At 50.3% G+C, this 14,506-nt stretch overlaps 1 protein-coding gene across 1 annotated transcript; it reads right to left on the bottom strand.

Moving 5' to 3' along the window:
* Window positions 1-432: 432 nt before the first annotated feature.
* On the bottom strand, window positions 433-7,745 carry JR316_0012142 (Bromodomain-containing protein 9; the record flags this gene model as incomplete). Its single annotated transcript, XM_047897776.1, has 5 exons — window positions 433-3,875; window positions 4,502-4,591; window positions 5,664-6,270; window positions 6,400-6,544; window positions 6,769-7,745. 5 exons carry the CDS (start codon window positions 7,743-7,745, stop codon window positions 433-435), a joined length of 5,262 nt encoding a protein of 1,753 aa, XP_047742665.1.
* Window positions 7,746-14,506: the final 6,761 nt, after the last annotated feature.

Raw genomic sequence — 14,506 nt, 5'->3', positions numbered from 1 at the left:
AAAAAAAGAAAAAAAAAGAATCTTCATCGTCACTCTTCGTATTTATCTTCCTTCATAATTATTCTTACTCTAATAACGTACGAAATAAAATACCCCTATCCCTACCCTACCTACAAAAAAAACAAAAAACAAAAACAAAAGACAAAGAAAAAAAAAAGAAAAAAGAAACTCATCCCCGTCCCTACCCCCGTCCCTACCCCCTCCCACACCACACCACACCACACCCACACCCACACCACACCCACACCACACCACACCACACCCACCACACCACACCCACATCCATCATCAAATTAACGCCTACTAAAACATACACCCCACCCCTTCCCTCCCCCTCCCCCCCCTCCCAACTTAACATAATACCCCAACCCTCCCCCCTCCCCAACCCCCCTCAAAAAACCCCAATATCAATAAAACCCCCTCAAAACCCCCCTAATAAAACCCCCTCAAAACCCCCCTAATATACTCCGGCACCAGCTCAGCCTGCAACCTCGCGATCGTATCCAGCGGCGCGCGCTTGGAGAGAGCGAGGAGGTTGAGCCGGATTGTGTGCAGGGTTTTGTCTTCTTCTTCTTCTTCTTCTTCTTTTTGGGGTTCTTGGGGGAGGGTTTGAGGTTGTTCGGTTTGGGTTTGGGTTTGGGTTTGGGTTTTGTGGGTTTTGTGGGTTTGGGGGTGGGCAGGGGCAAGGGCAGGGGTGGGGGCTAATGGAGAGGCGGACGCGGACGCGGACGCGATGGTGGTAATTCCAAGCGCGCTTACACTTGCACCTGTCGAAGCAGGCGTTAGATTCGTCAGCGGCTCTGCACCCTCATCTTCAACTTCATCTTCAACTTCAACTTTCATATCCACATCCACATCTCCATCCCCACCATCCACATCTCCATTTTCATCCTCATCTCCATCAACCTGCATCTTATTCCCCTCCTTATTCCCCTCCTTCTCCCCATCAGCTTTACCCCCCTCATCCAACCCACGCGCATCCAACCCCGAACCAGACGCAGCGCCCACCCGCACCCTTAACCCCTCACGCACCCTCCGATCCACAAGCGCAATCACGCCCGCTACATAATCGAGCACTTCATTGAGCTCTTCTGGGCTTTCTTGTTCGTATGCCGCTGCTGCTGCTGTTGCTGTAGCTGTTTGTGTTGGCGCTGTAGCTGGTGCTGATGGTGGTAGTTGTGTTGATGCTGTAGCTGGCGTAGGCGTAGGTGCTTGTGTTTGTGCCGCTGTTGGAGTAGGCGTAGGTGCTTGTGTTGTTGGCGCCGTGGCTGGTGCTGCTGCTGTTTGTGATGTTGGCGCTGATGGTTGTAATGGTTGTGATTGTGGTGCATTCGCAGCGTCATTCGCATTCGCGCTGACAGCAGTACCCAAAGCCTGCTTAATCGTCGAATCGACACCAGCCCACGTTTTCCCCGCGCCTCCCATCGCACTCTCCTCCTCCTCCTCCTCCTCTTCTTCTTCTTCTTGTGGTTGTACAACGCGCATTTTCACATCTTCCTCTTTCACCCCTCCACCCGTCCCACCCGTCCCTTCACCCACCGCACCCGCCCCCACCCCCGTCCCACCCACTGCCCCTGCCCCCGTCCCACTCGCCCCCACCCCACCCCTCCTCCGCTCCCTCACCCACCTCCCCTCCCAAACCTCCTCACTCTCAAACAGCTCCTCCGGCCTCCTAATCAACGCGCCCATATCAATCTTCTCCCCTCTCACTCTCGCAAGCTCCGCGAGCGCACCGAGCGCGCGCGGGTGGATGTGCAGGGATTTAGTTACTTGCGAGGAGATTGTGTTTGTGCGTGGGTCTGGGTTATGCGTCAGACCGACGTCGATGTCGAGTTCAGGTGCAGGTGCAGACGAAGGCACACCGGCCCGCGACGCCCGCGCCTGCGCCTGCCGCGCAATCTCGCGCGCAGCCTCGCGAAGAATCGCGTGCCGGCCGCCCGTGAGCGGATCGACAACGTTGCGCTCTACCCACTTTGCAAGCGGCATCCGCAGACGCGGGTTGTATTTCTGCTCCTCCTTCTCCTCCCTCTCCTTGTCCTCCTGTCTCTCCTCCTCCTCCTCCCCGCGCCCCCTCTCCACCCCGCGCTCCCCACCCACCCCCACCCCCGCCCGCGCATACCGCTCAACATCCGCATAATCCTCCGCATCCACCCGCACCCGCCCATCCACAAACTCCGCCACACTCCGCACGTACGCGAACCCTTCCAGACCGCCGTAGACGGTGTCGCGGAGGTACGCCTCGGCTTGTGCTGCGCGCTGGGGTGTGAAGTAGTTTGCGGTCGGGTTTGCGCTGGCGTTGGCGTTGGCGTTGGCGTTGGCGTTAGTACTGGCGCTTGCGTTAACGTTAACGTTGGAACTGGCGCTGGCGCGCTCAGCGCGCATAACAGCCTCCTCACTCAACACGTCCAAACTATCCCTGACCATATCCAGCACCACATCCCTCTCTTCTCCCGCTCCTGCTCCGGTTCTACCACCACCAGCACCACCCCCAACACCAACACCCCCAACACCACCCCGCACCCCAGCACCCTCCCACAACCCCGCCCCAAGCACCCCATACGCGCCCCAATCAAGCACGCACGCTTCTCTAGGCGTGTACCATGGTGTCGGTGTTGCTGTCGGTGTTGCTGGTCCAGGTCCTGTTCCAGTGCCTGTTCCCGCGCCTGATGCTGTTCCAGATCCCATACCGAGCTCCGCCCCCGTCCCCGTCCCCGGACCTGATCCGCTCTCCGTCCCTCCTCCTCCTCCTCCTCCTGCGCCTGCGTGTACCCCCTGCTGCACCCCCTGCTGCAGGTGCTGAGAATGCAGCCCATACATATACCGCGCAGGGTACGCCGTCGAAGTCGAATACAAAGTCGAATACGCAGTCGAATAAGAAGAAGAAGAAGAATAAAAATTCTGATAATACTCAACCCCGCCCACCACATCCTCCTTCTCCTTCTCCTTCTCTTTGCCCTTTCCCCCCCCACCGGAGCTAGTGCCAGCGCGCGTGATTGTCCAGTGTTTTCTGCGCTGAGGTTGCTGGGGTTGGGGTTGAGACTTCTGGGTCTGCGTTGAAGTTAAAGTTGGAGTTGAAGTTGGAGTTTGCGTCCCATTCCCATTCCCATTCGCACTCCCATTGACAGCTCGAGCCGTACCACCGCTCTTCGTCTTCGCCCCACCAGAGAGACCACCAACACCAACACCAGAGAGCCCAGCAAGAAACCGCAAATCCAACGCGCGCCGCTCGAGTCCGACGCTCGTCGGGCCTAGATACATCCCCGTTCCCGTTCCTTTTCCTGCTCCGTGTCCGTGTCCGTGTTGACCACCACCACCAGCAGCAGAAGAAGACGTCGACGTCGACGTCGAAGCTGACGCTTCAACTTTAATCGGGCCCGCAATCGGCGCCGGCGCCAAACTCGAACTCGATCCCAATCCCAATCCTGATCCTGATCCTGACGCAGTTGCTTGTCCAACCGCCGGCGAAGACACAGACACAGAGGATGAAGGGCCGGCTACACCCTGCCCCTGCCCCTGCTGTGGTATAGGTACAGGTACAGGAACAGGAAGCGGTAGAGGAGGGTACGTCGATAGCCCCGACGTCGAGGTCACACCCGCGCCTGTTCCCGCCCCTACACCTTGCGTCGTCGTCGTCGTCGTCGCACCATTCACAGCACCCATAGCCGCCCCATTCGCCGTCGTCGCCCCCACCCCCGCCCCATTCCCATTCCCATTCCCAACACCCGCCCCCGCCCCATTCCCCGACGGATACCCCGCCCCCGCCCCAGACCCAGACCCAGACCCCCAAAAAGGCGGATAAACAGGCCCAAGAACCGGTCTTCCCGGCAGGGGCGGGTCGGGGACGAGATGGGACAGGACTGAGAATGGGTCTTCCACTGTTTTGTTTTTTTGTGGGTTTTTGTTTTTGGTATGTCATGAATTTTGTGGCGATTGGGGGTTTTGTGGGTTTTGTGGAGGTGATTGGGGGTTTTGTTATGTCATGGTTTTTTTTTTTTTGAGGTGGTTTTGAAGTGGTTTTGAGGTGTTGTGGAGTGCAAGGCGATTACAATGCGATTGCAAGGCGAATTCAGAGCAAATGCAAGGCGAATTCAGAGCAAATGCAAGGCGAATTCAGAGCAAATGCAAGGCGAGTGCAAGGCGATTGCCAGGCGAATGCAAGGCGAATGTAAGGCGATTGCAAGGCGAGTGCAAGGCGAGTGCAAAGTCGAACAAGAGTCGAACAAGAGTCGAATAAAAGTTGTCCAAGTGCAGTGCGAGTCGAATACGAGTCGAATACGAATCGAATACGAGTTCAATACGAGTTCAATACGAGTCGAAAGTCGAATAAAAGTCGAAACGTAACATTGACAGATAAATTCCAAAGAAAAAAGAAAAACAATCAATCAGCACACAGAACCAAAAAAAACCATAAACCAAAAACAACCCAAACCACACACATGCGCGCGCGCACCAAAAAAAAAAACAGGCACGAAAAAACAAAGAAAAAAACACAACCACTCACTCTCACTATAATCCAAACTCCCATCCGGCAACACCGGCGGTCCTTCACGTTCGATTCTCAGTCGTTCTTTTTTCGTTTTGTACCGTTTGCCTGTGGTTAGTTAGTTTTATGTGAGTTTTATGTGAGTTTTATGTGAGTTTTATGTGAGTTTTATGTGAGTTTTATTGTGGATGATGAATTAGGAAAGGAAAAAGGAAATGGCAAGTAGGAAGGAATCGGGAAGTAGGAAAGTAGGAAGGAATGAAAAAGGAAGGAAAGGAAGTAGGAAGTAGGAAGTAGGAAGGAAACGGGAAATAGGAAGGAATCAGGAACAGGAAGGAAACGGGAAGGAAAAAGGAAAAAAGGAATCAGGAAGTAGGAAGGAAACGGGAAATAGGAAGGAATCAGGAACAGGAAGGAAACGGGAAGTAAGAAGGAATCAAGAATCAAGAAGTAGGACAAAGGACAAAGGACAAAGAAGTCAAGAAGTCAAGAAAACAGGAAAACAGGAAAACAGCAAAGCACGAAAGTAGCAAAACAGGAAAAACAGGAAAACCAGTAATCATGAAACCAGGAAGCAGGAAAATATGAAAATATGAAAACAGGAATCAGCAAAGCAGTAATCATGAAACCAGGAAGCAGGAAAATATGAAATCATGAAAATACGAAAGCAGGAATCAGCAAAGAGGAGAAAAGCAGCAATCAGGAAAGCAAAAAAGGCGGGAATTTAGGAATCCAGGAATGGGAAAAGGGAACCAGGAAACCAGGAAATCAGGAAATCAGGAAATAGGAAATCAGAAAAAACAGGAAAGCAGGAAAGCAGGAATTAGGAAAACAGGAATCCAGGAGTCAGGAATTAGGAAACCAGGAATCAGGAAACCAGGAAAGAGCAGGAATCAGGAAACCAGGAAAGAAGGAAATCAGGAAAAAAACAGAAAAACAGGAACGCAGGAAAGAAGGAAGCAGGAATCAGGAATCAGGAAAGCAGAATCCAGGAATCCAGGAAAGCAGTAAGTAGAATAGGAAGAAAATTGGAGAGCAAATTGGAGGGGAAAAAACAGCAAACAGCAAACAGCAAACAAGAAACAAAACCTCCCAAAAAAAACCTCCAAAAACCTCCCAAAAAACCACCCAACCAAAACCAAAAAAACAACAAAAAACAACCAAAAAACACACAACCCACCTTTAAGCTTCAAAAGCACCATCATCCGCGCCCAATCCGATCCGGGCGGGAACGCGCCCAACCCATCTTTCGAGCCCGGCAATCCTCCATCAGGCTCCAACGTCTCCGAGAGCGTCTGTCCCTGTCCCTGCCCCTGTCCATGCCCCTGTCCGTGTTTCTTGTAAGGACCACGCGGCCCGCGCCGCGAAGGCTGCTGCTGGTGCTGGTGCAAGTGCGAAGAGGAGGAAGGAAGCTGGGATAAAACGGACACGGAGCGTTCGCCGCGGCCTGCGGGAGTGTCGATGTCCATGGGCGTACCGTTCCTCTCTCGCTCTCGCTCTTCGTCGTCCTCGTCCACATTCACCGTGCCCGTGCCCCTTCCCAAACCCCCCATACCCCCCGCACCCGCACCCGCACCACCACCACCCGCACCACTACCAGAACCCCCCGCACCCTCATCATCCTTCTCAATCTCAATATTCCAATCCGTCTCATACTGTATAACCGTCGCCGACGCCTTGGCGATATGCTCCAACCCCCACGTTTCGAGGCGTTCTGCTTCTGTGTGGTAGATCGTACCCGGTGGGTTGAATATTTTCGCGTTGGTCGTTACTAGTCTGAAATCGGACTGTGATGGAATAACATAAAAGTAAAGCAAGTTAGAATTATCGTAGGATAGAAAAGAATGAAGCAGAACGAAATAAGATTTTTTAAAAAATGACATGAGATCATTAACCGCAAAGATGAACACACGCACAGTGAAATCCTCAAGCGAGCGATACCGCCCCCTGGCGACTTTATCGCCCATAGTGCCGAGGTCCATGGGCCGCTTGACGATGTCTGTGTAGCCTGGCACGTTGGCTGTGTCGACGGGGTGGAGGAAGAATGCGTAGTCGTCTTTTCTGTGTGGTGTGTGTAGATGTACGTGATGTGGTCATGATGTGTTCGTGAGCAGGGCGGGGCGGGGCACGATGTGTAGCACGACACGACACGACACGAAAGTTGGGAGAAGGAGATGGAGGAGGGATAATTAGCATCACAGTTCACAAATCATCACAAATGAGAGAACAAAACAAAAACCACAAAAAAGAAAGAAAAAAGAAAAGAAAAGAAAACCAAAACGCACTTCTTAAGCTGCGCAATAAGCTTCGCGAGCACCTCCTTCAGCGGCTTGAGCTTCACAGGCCGCGGGATCTTCTGCGCCTTCTCCTCTCTATCCCTGTCCCTATCCTTCCACTTATCCTTATCCTTCCATTTCCCCTTCGCCTTGACCCGCGAATTCAGCGTTATCGTAGGCGACGCCGTATGAGCTGGAGCTGGAGTTGCATTCGTACTTGGCAGTGCCGTTGGCGGTAGAATTGGCGTGGGCGTTGGCGTTGTATCGTCCGCCATATCCTCATCGTCCCCACCCGCACCCGCACCCTCTCCTTCGCCTTCGCCTTCGCCCTCAGCATATCCCTCACCCCCACCGCCGCCACCACCATCATGACCACGGTCATCGACCTCTACAACACCATCCACATCCGCATTCGCATCTCCATCATCATCGTCATCCACATCGATGTCAATGTCGACTTCCGGAGACGGATACACAGCCGTGTGGTGGTGGTGTCTGTGCTGCTGATGTCTGCCCACCGGCGTCGCAGCAGACGAGCTGGCCGCGGCCGCTCTGCTCGTAATCGATGCTTGCACCTGCGCCTGTGCCTGCGACGGCGATTGTGATTGTGATTGAGATTGGGATTGTGCAGCTTTGAGACTCTTGAGAGAGGGTATGACGAGCGTCAGCCCTGAACCTGAACCCGAGCCTGAGCCCGAGGCAACCATCGAATTCGAGGTCGATGCATTCGAGACACTCGTACTGGCATTAAGCCTCGGGATATAAATCTTCGGTGTCCCCTGCTGCTGCGCCTGCGCCTGTGTGTGCTTCAACGTCACCTTATGCTTAAGCTTGTGTCTATGCTCCTCCTCCCTATGCTTCTCCCCGTGCTTGTGCTTGTGCTTGTGCTTGTGTTTCTGGCCATGTGCATGGTACAAATTCGAGCGAGACTGGGACTCAGAGCGCGAGCGCGAGCGAGGAGAATGCGAGTTTGCGTTTTCGTCCATTCACCTTTTTTTCCCTTTGCGTGCGCGAGACAAACTCAGATTTGGAATCCTAAACCGATAATGTAATCAGCCCGCCGCGTGACTCCCTTGAATTGAACCTTTGAAGGGGGCTTGAAAGTTGAGCTTCAAACTTGAACTTGAACTTGAGCCACGGCACGGCGTGAACTTGATGACAGATGTGGCACTGCAGTTGTTCACTGTTGAGTTTCCCGGCTCAACTCCACGGCTGATGTGACATTCCACGTGATGTGATGGGTCTGGTTCAGTTTGGGGCCGGCTCGGTTCGCTTTTCTGCCCCACACCCCCTCTCCGCTTCACGCCCACGCTTCGCTGATTCAAGCGCTCGCGAGCGGCGGTTCGACGATTCATATTCAGTACCCAAGGCTTCCCTTGCTCTTGCTGCTCGCTTTTTATCGAATCTATTGCAAGCCCTTCTCGAACTTTGCCTCATCGCCATCTGACTTTCTTAAATTTCCCGAGACTCGGTGCTGCTGTAAAGCAGTTAATGCTCGTCGACGCGGCGGCGGCATCGTACAAGCTTTAGCGTTGCACCCTCAGGGAAATGGGCCCCTCGGACTCGACTGGGATCTAATCATTCATTCAAGGTATCCACCCTCGTCTCATCACTACCACTACCGTATCCGTATAAAAACAGCACAGAACAGACGCGCCGGGCCTCTGTCTGTCTGGCAGTTGACGACCGTCTCGAAGAGGACTTTGCTTCTGCTGCTTCTTGGAAACACATACTTTCAATTGACCTGCCTGCGGACTGCGAAGCGCTGTGGCTGCTGCTGCGCTACTTACTTTACTTAGATCTGGGAACTGGGAACTGGGAACTGGGAACTGGGTTGCTATACACCCCACAACTCTAACCCAAATTCGCGCTCACATCGTATCGAAGGCAATCAAACAAGCGTGAAATCTAAAAACCTGCTTTACTCTGAATCGTGCGTTATATTGAATAATGGCGATCATGTCACACACAACGACGAACGGATGGACAGACGGACGGATTCTCCTTCTCGGAATTTTCATTGTATAAATTACAATAATACGCCGAATTATCACAGGCCAGTGACTCGCGTCTTTTTCTTTTTTACTTCTAGTTTATTCCATTATTCAAAGCTAATTTCGCGACATCTGCTTGGACGCTCGGTTATCATGATCTCTGTCTGGGCCTCGCTTCTTCGATATCTCTGTAATAAGTATGCATACCCAATCCATACTTATCACCTCATATCACTCCAACATCTTGGTGTACGTGTATCTCGTGCATGGCTGGAATCTTGGCTACATTTATAATAATCAAATTTTCCTCCCGATTTTTTTCCAGATCGTCAAGAATTCAAAAACCACAACAAAGCAATGCACAAAAACGCAAAAGGTACGAGCAAAAAAAAAAAAAGAAAAAAAAAAAAGAAAAAACAAGAAAAAAAGAAAATTAGTGATCTTCCGCTGTATCCTCCGAGTCCGAGCGGCGACATACCCCGCCCGCGCTTCCTTGGCTCTGTCTCTGATGAGGCTTCGGTCGTCTGAATCGAACATGATGCATACGGTCATTTTTTCACTCGTCCGTACTCGCGCAACATGGACATCCGCTTCTGAACCATACTACATACATACACATGTCGAAATGCTGCGAAATTCGAAAATAAATACATAAAAATCGCGACGCTGGTGCGGTGAGCCCTCTGATCCAACTCTGATCCGTATCAAAACCAATAAACTCTAATTCTAATTCAATTCCATTATATTCAGCAGTATAAACAATTTATGCGGGTTCAATTCAATTCGACGCTGATAGGGCATGCTGTACATGTACAGACCGCACAAAAATCAGCAGAGAAAAAAGAATCAGAAGCAGGGTTGCGAAGTTTCTGATTTTTTTTTTCGATCTCTTCTCTCTAGAGTTTTGTCTCAATCTGGGGTATGGGGAGATGAAAGTGAACCCACACACACATAATCTTAACCCACTCCGCCCTTGCCCTGGGCCCGAATCCCAGTTGCTGGCAGATTTCAGCTTCCAAGGTTTACCTCCACGGACCAGGATCCGGAATATCGTTTCGCATATGACGACCCACTCCCACCCACCCACCGAGGATCTCTCTAGTGTTGGCATTTACACCCCGTAACGGTATGCCATCTTAAGCATGCACAATGCCTGATGACCATGACACAAACTCTGATGCAGATGATGCCAGAATATATATTTTTTGTCTTTATGTTATTTATTCACTGCCTGTACGGCATGGAAATAGGACCACTGAATAGTTGTTGCCCAGTTCAAGGTCACACAACTCGACTCCGTTCCATTCCTCGTTCCATGATGTCTTCCATGTCCTTCCATGTCTTCCGTGCGCCCATGCTCATGCTGCCCGCTTGTCGTGTTGCTCTCTTGCTTCCTTGGTTCCCTTCTGACTGCTCACTCCCTAATGCTCGATGCTCAATGGCTCAACACCTATGTCCGATAATCAATGCGATGCCTCTCCCACCGCCGACGGACCACCACCGCAGCGGCGGCGCAGCGGTGACGAATTCCATCAACTCTCTTCGAAGAGCGGGGATCGCCGTCTGTTCTGTTCTCTTATACGGCATGTGCTTCACGCTCAGGCTCGGAGTCCTCTGTAATTCGAGAATATTGGATTGTAGGACCAACTTTGGCAACAGTATTTGCCACTTAAGGAGTCGAAGAATTATCTACGCACATTTGACTCAGCAGCTAGCCTTTCCTTTTCCTCCTGGCTTGCCTGAAACTACGGAACTCAGTGACATAGACCCTCTACACCCACTGCACAAATATTTTTGTCGTCGGACATGTCGATGCATCACGAGCTGCCCTCAATCATCCCTACGCGTTTAGAAAGGACGGACAATTAGCGTCAGGACACTTTGTCAATGAACTTCAATCCGGCCATCGATTGCATTTCATTTAACACCCTCAATATATTTATTAACCGCTATGATTAACTGCCCCTGCTTACACTCTACACAGTGGATTCTCGGACCTGGATACCTCGTTATCGATTAAACGACTGAAAGAGATATATTGGCTCCGCGAGCGTCCTCCGATTCCGGTCGGGCAGTTATCCAACCCTTTACGAATCCTTGAACAATTGGCGAGCCCGTCTTGGTAGCTATCTGTATCCCTCCTGGGACCCCAGATTGTGAGTTGGGTTTATAAATTATCGGCTACATTATATTGAGCAGATTGTCAGCTCACTCGCCAGGTGAAGCAGGGTATGTAACACTAACTTGTTTTCCGTCTTCATGTTTGGGCTTGCCTCTACCACAGCCGCCCTGCATGGGTAGTAACACCACTCCCACTCAATAGGAGGGGGGGTATGGCACATTGTCACTCCCTGTGCGAGCGAGAACACAGAAATTAACCTATTGTGTGTGCTGCGTCTGTATTTCCGTCGCGTGTGCATCAGACCATAATATCATCCCGTGCTTTATGCACATTGCCCATACAGTTTTTCATCATCAGGCATCAGGCGTCATCAACGATCAAGGTGCTGCTGATCTGTGGGACTTGAGGTTGTTATTCTTGAAACGCAAACACGTCAGTGGCCGGGGGAGGGAAGATACGCAGCACGCGCACGCGTACATATGTGGTAGTTACTTATGTATAGCAGACTGGGTGATGCATGTGTGCCCGTGGCTTGGGTCTGTGATAATAAAATATAACTTGCATCGATCATCATCAGTCCATGACCACCCTGAAAATCTCTCATTGACATTGCTGCTTATTAACTATAGACATACAACAACTGTGAGCGTGAGCGCGTGCCAGTGCGTACATGCCTCTGTTGCTCTCAGACCTCAAGCGTTCCATCATTCTTTTTCAGGACGGTGTACAGTTGCTTTTGCCTTCGCCGATCCTCGGCTGTTTTGTCTATTCTAACGTCTATTTTGTCCGTGTCCTTCCTTTTCCTTCCCTTGAGCCTTCAGTGCTTCCTTTTACAACTCAATTCACTCAATTCAATTCTATTTTGTTCTATTGCCACTGCCGTTCAATTGAGATCCCAAAACAAAATTATATCAAATTCAATCAAACAGCGAGATATGCATATACATATACAGAGTATTACCACCACCACATAGACACGCATCATGACATGATATTTCTCTGGCTTATCATGGGAATGGGTACGAATGGAGTCGGAATATTACATGTCGTATGTAATTTCCTTAACGTTTGCGGTTTTGACTTCTATTTGGAGCTCGCTTTCCCTCGTTTGAATGTTGGCATACGCCGTATGGCGAGAGGGCTTATCACAGACCCATTTACATAGTACAGCCTTTTCATATGTTAAATAATGGCATTCATTTTCTCCCGATTCCATAGAGTCGTTTAATTGGAAACCCTGACCCTTTTTGATAATTTATAATTGAGAAAGACCATTGAAACTCGACGCCTATTAAAGGCTATCGAGATTTAAGCCTCGGGATCTACAATGCACATCGAGCTCTTTCACGGTTTTTTCATTTGCCGTTTGTTTCCCAATCCCATCGAGTATGCCAGTAATGATATGGCAAGAGAACGATCATTCACTCAAGCTGGACCGTTCGAGATATGTCAATCATCCCAAATCAACGTTCATATAGCCATAAAGCAGGACACCAGTTTCCAATACATACACACAAACGTATTTTTATCACACCCTCATGTCTTTCAAACTTCAAATGGCTCAGTGTGCTTTATGGAGGCAATAAAAGACAGAGGTCGTGTGTATGTCATAGATAACCACTGGCACCGCTGCCATCCCATCTTAAATCACTGTTTCCCTCCTCCTGAATTTGGGATGAATTTGTAAAACAGGTGACGTCGTCCGAGGTCCATTTGACCAGGGTGTGAAAGTGCACATGCCACAGAGCGGGGTGGAGGACATGATGAACCGCATTTTGTGGCTTAATGAAAAACCTGCGGCCTTCATCAAGGTGATCAAGGCCCACGCCTGCCTCAACGGACACATTGTCTTCAGCGAGACCCTGGTACTCCCCAAAACGTCATTCCTTTCTCGGAGGCAAAAAGTCCATCAAGTTCATTATGGCCATTGAAAGGCGCAGTCCATCCGCCTTTCATTATACGATACGCGATCTTTCATTATCCACAATCAGACCGCAAGAAAAACACACAAGCAAGTAATTATGGGACCAACCGCAACTGGCAGGAGTTTGGCCCAACGACCGTGCGTCCCACTCGCTCGGCCAGATCTGTACTGGACCCAGCAAGCGTTACCATTGTGATTCAGGCAGGCTTTCAATTTTGCTCGGGATTCGGAAGGAGATGCGATGGGATTGGATTGGATTGGGACTCGGGCTCTCGAATGGGGGTGATCGATCTATCTTGCTCCTTCTTGCAGAGTCTCTTCCTAATTGAGGCGCTTGATTCCCTAGCTCAGCGGTCCATTAACTTGTCGAATACACACATAATACGGAATCTGTTAATTGCCAATATGGCCTGGCCATCGATTACGATATACATACGGGCACACAGATGGGCCAAGGTAGATACGTCTGTACAGAAGATCAATTTTGGCCAGGCGCCCGTTCTATAGTCATGGCAGCCTCAAAATGAAAATGAACATGATTTCTGGACTCACGAAGACGGAACGGTCGGGTTGTCAATGTTGTTTTCAATGACGACTCGACTCGATGGCAATCGCGTATCTCACTCTGTGAGTATGTCAACCGAAAGTCGATTTAATAGTGGGAAGTTGGTGGTAACCCTTCTCACCAGATTCTATGACGACTGTGAGTCCCAAGCGAGTGCGTTGCTCGTTAATGTAATGAAAGTAATGTCCGCGTAGGCTGCGAGTGTTACCAGCGGGACCTGTTTATGAAGGTGATTAATAATTACATAGAGATTGTTGTGATCTGCAACACAGACATCAGTGTATGTTTTAAATATCTCTCCAAGTTCGCAGCAAAGCAGCATCATCGCAAAAAAAGCGAGAGACGCCTGGCAACTTGGTTTTGCCGAGTGTGACGATGTGTGACATGTATACTGAGGGATATGTGACATGGGTTGTTCGTTGCCTAGACAGAGAATAAACGAGGTCACACTGTCTGAGCCGCGACGACAACGGTTGTCCTCTAAACCATCTCTTTCCCTCGGCTGGCCCACTGCACCCCCCGCGCGCGGAAACGCACAGAATATCTGTATTTCTGGCTGTATTTTCTAGGGAGGGCTGTCCTATTTTCTCTGCTGGCTGGCATTCGGATTTTTCGGGGTTTCTACTCGAGCCAAAACAAAAAACCCCAAGATGTGGTCGAGATCTCATTCCCAATTAAAAACTTTGAAAATGAGATCACGAGTGCACGATCTGGCAACGCCAAAACGTCCCGTCTCCCGTCCTACGGAAAATATATCAAAAAAGAAAAGAAACCCAAATAAACGGAAAATGTGACTTTTTTCTTGGATCGGCGGGTCTTACGCGTTCGATTTCGATTTCGATTTGACTTGTGTCCCCCCGTGCAACTGGAATAAATCGTTAATGGAATCGCCAATAACGTTATTTTGGTTGCAATACAAAGATATCGGCAAAGGTGTTTCTAACTAACCCATGAGGCATTCGCTCGTCTTTACCTTCTCCGGGGCATAGGCTTCTTCTCAAGCAACGACCTGCTTTAATTTCCTCTCTTTCCCTCCCCCTTCGCCACGCCCTTCCTGATGTGTTGAGACTCCATCATAGGCCCATCTCTTCTGTTTTGTTTCGTTTTCCGTTTCCTTCTCCCCTTCTTGTCTTGTCATTTGG

The sequence above is a fragment of the Psilocybe cubensis genome, chromosome 12 (genome assembly GCF_017499595.1).
Source record: "Psilocybe cubensis strain MGC-MH-2018 chromosome 12, whole genome shotgun sequence".
NCBI classification, from domain to species: Eukaryota; Fungi; Basidiomycota; class Agaricomycetes; order Agaricales; family Agrocybaceae; genus Psilocybe; species Psilocybe cubensis.
Note: the sequence above shows the minus strand (reverse complement) of the source record. Positions and strands in the feature narration are given on the sequence as shown.